The 8,176-nt window shown below is 54.5% G+C and overlaps 1 protein-coding gene across 1 annotated transcript; it reads left to right on the forward strand.

The window, feature by feature from the left end:
* Positions 1 to 4,070: 4,070 nt before the first annotated feature.
* Positions 4,071 to 5,342, forward strand: VOLCADRAFT_65267 (uncharacterized protein; the record flags this gene model as incomplete). The annotated part of the gene is made up of 3 exons (XM_002954811.1): positions 4,071 to 4,360; positions 4,467 to 4,641; positions 4,920 to 5,342. The coding sequence occupies 3 exons, from the start codon at positions 4,071 to 4,073 to the stop codon at positions 5,340 to 5,342; spliced, it is 888 nt and encodes a 295-aa protein (XP_002954857.1).
* Between the last annotated feature and the right edge of the window lie 2,834 nt (positions 5,343 to 8,176).

Here is an 8,176-nt window from a genome sequence, read left to right on the forward strand (position 1 = left end):
CCAATACACGACGTCCATACTCGCACCCATATCCATGCCGCCGCCCTAACATTCTTCCCCCCGCCCTCTTCTCCTACGGCGGCATCTTCCGCAGATTCGGGAATGCGAGACCATAAGGCCCGCGGACCTGCAGTGGGCCATTGAGCGGCAGGTGGGTGCGTCAGGGGCGGTGGTGATGATCTCCAACCTCTCTCCTACTTATGACCTCCCTTTCCCCCCCCTGCACCTGGTCAGTTCTACGTCTGGTACACTCTTGCCCTGGCGGCAGCTTCACTCGTTTGTGGTTCGTCTTCCCCCCCTGCACCGCTGCAGGTGGGTCTCCAGCAACTGGTGATCCAGGACTGCCCGGGGCTACTCGCCATCACACGGGGGGCGGCAGCAGCAGCAGCAGCGGGAGGAGGAGGAGCAGGAGGGGGAGGAGGAGGGGGAGGAGGCCCCACGGCGGCTGCAACCGCGGCGGCAACGGCGTTACGACGGGCTCTGCGGCCCTCCCCTCGCCTCTCCATCTCCATCTCCGCCACCGCCTCGGGTGAAGCCCGGCAACTCAGGCGCAGCAGGCGCCGAGCAGCAACGCCGGCAGTCGCATCAGCGGGGTCGGTGGTCGGCGGTACGGCTGGAGGTCTGGGCGGCTTTGAGATGCTGACAATCGGGGTGGCGGCAGTTGAGGCGTCGTATAACGGATTTACAACCGCTGATGACGTGGATGAGCTCTAGGGCCGGCAGTAGCCAGATGTTGGGGCTAATTGCGGGAGGGCGGGAGGGAGGGAGGAGCACGATAACGACCACAGTGCATGTGCACGACGAAGTACATGCAGGACCCCTTCACTGGATCTCATAAAGAGCCAACCCGACAGTGAGGTGGACGCACGTCGGTCTGTGCCGAAATCCGGTCCACCACTCCCAACACGGCCACATGAGTCAATAGAGGTGTAGGAGGGATTGCGGCCGACGTGGTGAAAAACGCCAATGGCTTTGTAAATAGTGAATGGATGACAAAGCAGGATGCGGCGGCGGTGCTAAGGCGCAGCTCCGGAATCTTGAGAGGCTTTTCAGCGGCCAACTACTCCGCTGGCTGTGGGACTGACTGTGGTGAACTCTTACCATAGTGAGACCCACATGAAAACAAGTTTCCAGTATTGGGCGCACAACGCCGTGACAAGCTGATATAGTGCCATGCTGCTAATACTGCCATTCCAGCCACCATTACACGATTAATAGTTCCTTTGGAGGGCGAGGAGTCGCGCTTCCGCGCTTGCCACTGCTCACGCAGCGGCTGCATGGAAAAGTCCTATGTGGAAGAAAAACAACGTCATTTAAAGTTACAAAGCCACACACCCAGACGAGTAGCACAGTTTACGCATACATAGCAATTGGCTTCACTTGCTCAGGCAGGCGGCACCGTTCTTCAGTATTGCTACAGATGCTGGCAGTAGCGTAACTAAAACCAACCACCGAAAACCACACTATAATACTCTGCTGGCCAGCAGCACCAAAATTTCACCATAAAAGCAAGTACAAGGCGCTTGTATGATATTAGTGGCATGTAAGAAGTTGTATGCAGTTTCCTGCCAGTGTGTTATGAAGGGCTATAAAATGTCTGCGGTCCGCGGACGCAGGAGTGCATATCCTCAAACCCTCAATCTTGTACCGGCCCTCCGCGTGCTTTTCACAACGATCCTCTGGAGCTATCCAAGCTAATGAAAAAATGTCACAAGCCTCAGGTGATTGCTTTTTTCTCTTCAACCTGTTGTGCCTAGTGAACCAAGTTTTGAACCTGCTGGCGCAAATAAACCTTGTGACTGCAACCCCAGCAGATCCACAAGTCCGCAGCAGGTCCCACAAGCAACAACAGGCAGGACAGCGGCATATCCCACACCGTGTCTTCAAGCATTGCCCACTATCCATCGATAGGGAGGCCCGGCCCTCCGCCAACACCGACGCAACCCCCATTGTGAAGAACGCGACTGATAACCCCCCCTTGCCGCCCTTACAGGGGATCTGGTAGGCTCATAGCAGGATCGCCTACCCGTGATGAATGCTGCATTTTTGAACTGTTTCGCAGGTCGACTGTGAAAACGCGATTGCGGTTTCCTTTTTCACTTCCCCTGTTTCGCAGGTGGTCGGTGAAGGGCAGGTGATGGTTGTCGAAGGGTAGGGAGGAGAGCCTAACATGCGAAATAGAAGGGGAGGAATTACCCCTTGGTGCCGGGCGCGGGGAGATCCTAACGTGCGGAATGTGGGTCATGGTCGGGGCATATCGATGTTGCTATTGGACCCCGGGACCTGCCCTCTGGCGGTGATTGCGGGTTCCCATCCCACATGGTCCGCAGCACACTTGCTGCACCTTCGGTACACTGTGGTCGCGGTTCTATGGGTACTGGTGCGCTCAGAGTTCCAGGATGTGTGTAGGCAGGAAGTGAAGGCATGCACCAGCTCGTTGTCTCCATTCAGCTTGTAAACCTGTTTGTCAAGGTGGTCGTAGCTGGTGTGCGTCTTGGTTGTACGGCAGATGAGGGTCGCGTAAGAGTAGGCGCAGGATGGGGAAGACCCAGGGAGCAGTATGTGTGTATGCCAGCAGCAGCCACAACACGGTGGTTGAGGAGGAGGAGGAGGGAAGTCACGTGGGAAAAACCCGGAATGAGCTTTATATAAACATGGAGATCTCAACATGTGCATGCAAATTTCGCCCGATTTGGACATGGATAGCCTAGGCTTGCATGGCTTGAATGGATGCCTAAAAGCCTGATGTGTGGGCGCCATGCACCTAAAGACGAAGCAGAACTCAAAAGCCTCGAAACGAGCTTTGTAACAACCTGTAGATATTTCAATTCTGGACATGTCCATGCGGATGGCACCCTATTTGGACTTGATCACACAATAAAATTGTCGGGCTTGCTGGGTCTAAGCTGGTAATGGTTTTAGGGGAGGTGCTTACAGGCATCGTGGTCACAGGCATATGATGCCAAACTCGTGTGAAACCAGGTTACTTAGGTCCTAACCCCGTAAAACCGAAGTGGAACAATATAGAAACGGAGATATCTACATGTTTGTATGTGAAAAAAGCCGGGAATGCAGCTTGGATAACCCATAGGTTTCAGGAGTGGCCAAGTCCCACCCCGGCTGGTTAGAGGTCGCGCCGGTTAAATGCACAGCCCGAGATGCGAGTGTGCGTGATAGTACCCGAAAGGTTGCCTTGAGGGCGGGCTGGTGAAATGTCCAACCACATGCCAATGAACTGTTTCGGGAGACTGCCAACACGGATAGAGGCAGCAGGTGCATACCTACGAGGAACTAGATATTGGTGGCCAATAGCGACTCGCAACCCCTTTATAGCTGGTCTCCTTTATGGTTCTGGAGTAAGCTTACTTTTTTCCTCGAAACCAAACCATTCACGTTTGGCGCGCTCGCTTGGCAGGTCTGGAGGACGCAAAACTACACTGGAGGACCCAGCACTACGACTGACTACACTGCCCAACCGCGGAACTCATCAGTGCAGTAATAGCAACCGATACATCAGACGTGTAAACCTTAGGCAGGGGAAGACAAGTTATGTGCTGCGGCGCATGATGGATAGAGCTTGCCAGAGCGGCCTTGCATAACTGATTGCTTCTTGTAACAAAAGAAAGTCGGGAAGCGGCTGTGTCATATCAATGTGAAAATTGCTTGCACAAGTCCACTCCACCAAAGCGAACCCCGAATCGCTGCAAGCCCTTTCTCATGAAATACTGCAAACTGCCAAAGCTGCACCCGTTTTTTCACAGCTCCTACACTTGGCAGACAAGAATCACTTTGCGGCCGCAGCAATCTTGAGTAAAGCCCTGTGCTTTAAGGAAGACCGCATGACATAGTTATACAGCCTGAAGGTGATATTTTAGAAAAAAACACGTTTTATGAGTTTTTTGAGCACGTGATCGGCCGGTGGCCGTTAACCCTTCCACTCCATGACTCCAACGGTCTCCGATGGGGACTCCCCATAATATGAAGTAGCTCCCCATAACATGATGTATAGCTTAGGATACTAGATTTCTTTACTTAATATTTTTTTTATCCTTTTGAGCATTTTGTTAGAAATGGCTGAGATTCCCAAACTGCGCGTCGGCTTCCTGGGTTTGGGCATTATGGGCGAGGCCATGGCCCGTAACTTGCTGAAGAGTGGCTTGTTTGCTTCGGTGATGGTTTGGAACCGAACGATGGCTAAGTGTGCGCCGCTTGTGGCCGAGGGCGCTCAGTGCGCAGAGACACCTGCAGCAGTCGTGGATTCTTGCGATGTCACGTTTGCTATGCTGGCTGATCCGAGCGCGGCCTTGGAGGCGGTGTTTGGCGACAACGGCGTGCTTGCTGCAATTGCGCCTGGCAAGGGGTGAGCTTTTAAGCGGAGTGTTTTTGCACTTCAGCGCAGCACTTCAGCGCTGCGGGTACTAACCTCATATCCTAGATTTACAATGTCGCACTTCCATGTACTGTAGGTATGTTGATATGTCAACGGTTGATGAGGCGACATCGACCAAGATCGGCGAGGCCATTGCCACTAAGGGTGGCAAATTCCTTGAGGGCCCCGTCTCCGGCAGCAAGAAGCCCGCCATTGACGGGCAGCTCATCATCATGGCCGCGGGCGACAAGGAGCTGTATGACCTTGTGCAGGTGAGCTAGAAACCCGTAGTCCTTGCACAGCCTCCTATAAATGCCTTAAATCAATGCACATATTTCGGCTCATCCAGAACCCACGCTTACAGAAACTCAAGGAAACGGCATTTGAGCCGTTAGGCCCGAACCCCTCCACTCATCCAAGTCATCCCTACTCGCATCGAAAAGTGTCCCTTAGGGCCTTATTATCCCCTGCCAAACCTAGCTCTCCACATTGCCCTGATGTGCCATCTACCAAACGAATGGTTTTGCCCTCTGCACCCTCGTTTCCATAGTCCGCCTTCAACGTCATGGGCAAGAAGTCCTTTTACCTGGGCACCACTGGCGCAGCTGCCCGCATGAAGCTTGTGGTCAACATGGTTATGGGTTCTATGATGGGTGCCTTTTGCGAGGGCATGGCGCTAGCTGACAAGGCTGGTCTGGAGCAGTCTGCCCTTTTGGAGATCCTAGGCCTGGGCGCCATGGCCAACCCCATGTTCGCTCTCAAGGGTCCCGCGATCATGAGCCGCAACTACCCACCCGCCTTCCCGCTCAAGCACCAGCAGAAGGACCTCCGTTTGGCCCTAGCGCTTGGTGACGCGCTTAACCAGCCGCTGCCGGTGGCGGCCGCTGCCAACGAGGCCTTCAAGAACGCCAAAGCCAAGGGACACGCAGATGAAGACTTCGCTGCTGTGTACGAGGCGACACAGCAGAAGTGAGGAGGTGACAGACAAGTGTAGGTGGGGGAACGAGTTATGCGAAGAGGCAGAAGAGAGCGCGCGCGTAGGAGCCCGTTGGGGCTTGGAGGTGGTGCGGCCGGAGTGGTGGGTCGGCTGAATGCGCTTTTTAGAGGCGGGGCGTCATTTGCGTGCGGGAGACAGATCTAGAACCCAGAAAAACCTGCGGTCAATTGGCTTATTGCTGCACGAGTCGGCCTTTTATCGAAAGAAAGAGGTTGTCGTGTCTCGTTTGTTGTATTCAATATGACGGCACAGGGCGTCATTGAGAGTCCACGTTTGCGCGCCGTTGCGGACGGAAGACGTGGCATGCAGATATTACTGCTAGGACCCCAGCCGGCTCTGCAACAGCAAAACAACGAACTCCGAGCGGAGAGCAAAGGGCTGAAGGGGGGAGGGACGTGTTGCGACGTTGAGAGCATTGTTTGGGGCCACACGCCATGAGAGGGGACGGGAGCGGAGGGGGCCACGCGAAGGGAAGAAACGCAGTATAGTCTGTTTTGAAGGAGGTGGGATTTTAATATATACGTAACGACGTAAAGAGTTTTGAAACCAATTGACGATGACTCGAGACGGCGACTTTGAAGGCGTATTCGGGGGCAAGCTTCAAGTGACGAGAAGCACGTGACTCGATCAGACTCATTTGTGGGTCTCTTATCAAGGCATGTGATGGATGGCATGCATACACATGTGGTGGCCGGTGGAGCCGGTGTCCAAATAAACTAGGGCCTGTCAGTAGCCTAGGTGTGGCGGGATAGTAGTGAAGTTGCGCTTCATTTTGCTACGAAGTGGCTTCATTTTGTGGATGTGGGCTGATGTGACGGCTGTGCTGGCAATGGGCTATTAAGATGCATATGTTTTAATGAACTTGCATATGTGTGTGTGTGTGCGTGCGCGAGGATGTGTGGCAACCTTGTGCTGTCGTGCTGTCCTCAACGCTACGTATTAAGCTATGCTTCGGACAAGTGGAGCGTGTGTGCCTTTATTTGGCGGTCACCACGAGCGGCAGGGTGCGATGTGTGGCTGTTGCCGCTCCCGCGGGGAAGCGGGGTGTGCGGTTTGGGTGAGGATGATGTGACACGGGAGGGCATACACGGCACGGTATCTGCCGGTGTATATGTGCGATACGAGGCTGATCTGCCATGCGTGGTGGTTGCGGGAACGGGTGTCGGTGCACGCGCTTGCGTGCATGCATGCCCTTACACGTGCCTTTAAATTTGTGTCCTCATGGAGGAGGAGTATAGGCATGCGCAGTTGTGTCTGCCGCGAAGATATCTCCCTCCCACTCAATTGCAACCTTAAACGATGCTCGTTTCGTATAAACACACGCCAGGAAGATGCAACTGATAAAGCGGGTAAAAGTCGCGCAATCCTGAACTCGCTGACATACTACCGTACACACGCACCGGCACGGCGTATCGCACATCGCGCCGCTAAAGTTGCATGATTCAATGCACAACTTCAGTTTAACAGCCGCATATGATGTTTACAGCCTTTGCCTGCGCAAATTGAGATCTGAGAGGCTCTAACTCTCAGTGGCGACATGACGCTGTGACAGTCGCTGGGCAGTTAGTGGTCCGGCATAACTCCTAATGAGCACTCTTTCGCGTTGATACCCCTAGTATACAAGAAAATACGTTTAACCTGTAACCTGCCATGCTTTAGAATCCGCTCCCCTTGCACGTTTCGTTATTCTGTTAAAAGCCACTTAGGTTTCTCGAACCCGAAATGGGCAGTGAGACTGTCACCTCCCTAATAGAGGAGGTATGCGGTTCCAGGCATATGTTTATGTTTTTTTTCTGCCATAGCTTGCAACTGTGCTGCATGCGTTGTCCCGATGACAGCTCAAAGGGTATGCCGAGAAAGGCGAATTGCTTTTGTGGGCCTCGGCGCGGGGTCTCACTGCTGATGTAAGTAAATTGCGGGCACCGTTTTTTACCAAAAGCCTGAGCAGTGACGCCATTGTCGCAACTGGACATGGCTGGCATCACCCGTCGCAGGTGATCGAGCTAGTGCAAACCGGCGCTGATCCCTCCGCCAAAGACAAGCGTTTTCGTCAGGCAGTGCACTATGCTGCATCAAATGGGCGCCTCGAAATCCTGGAGTATCTCTTCACGAAGGGTGTCTTGCTCGATTCGGAGGATGACATTGGCCGTGGACCGCTCCATTACGCAGCCGCAGGTGAGTAGAGCCCTTTGAGAATGGAGCCCCTGCTCGCATGCCAATGCCCCATCTACCGCCTCATACACACACACACATGTACCTCCACCCCGCACACCTTGCTCTCCCCCTTCGCCGCCAGGCGGCCACGCCGCCTGTGTTTCTTACCTGCTTGGAAAGGAGTGCTGGCGGGACGCACCTGACGCCGCGGATGACACCCCCCTCCACCTGGCCGCCAGGTCGGGCAGCCTGGAGACGGTCCGGGCGCTACTCGCGGCACGAGCCAAGGTATGGGATGTACGGTGCACGACGTACGACATGTAAAGTACAATGTCCTGAAGATTTCTGCTCTCGTGCAGCTGCCTCCTGGCCGCCCAGGATCTCGTTGCCTTCCGAGTTAAACACACGCACAAACGCAGGAATGCATGCGCGCCTAGATACTTCACACTTCTCCTAGTCCCGGGCCCCCCCAGCCCGCAAGCAGTCCCGTCCCAGGTCCCGAGCCCCCACGGCTCCGTTTGCCCCGAGCTCTCTCGCCCCTTTTACGTCTGTACTCCTGCGCCTGGGCCCCGAACAGCCCCCCGCTGACCTGGATAACTGCTGGCTTTGAAACTCATAAGGTTTATTTCCGGCCATTCCTAGTATTGTCGAAGCAG

Source organism: Volvox carteri (assembly GCF_000143455.1).
Source record: "Volvox carteri f. nagariensis unplaced genomic scaffold VOLCAscaffold_46, whole genome shotgun sequence".
In the NCBI taxonomy this organism is placed as follows: domain Eukaryota; kingdom Viridiplantae; phylum Chlorophyta; class Chlorophyceae; order Chlamydomonadales; family Volvocaceae; genus Volvox; species Volvox carteri.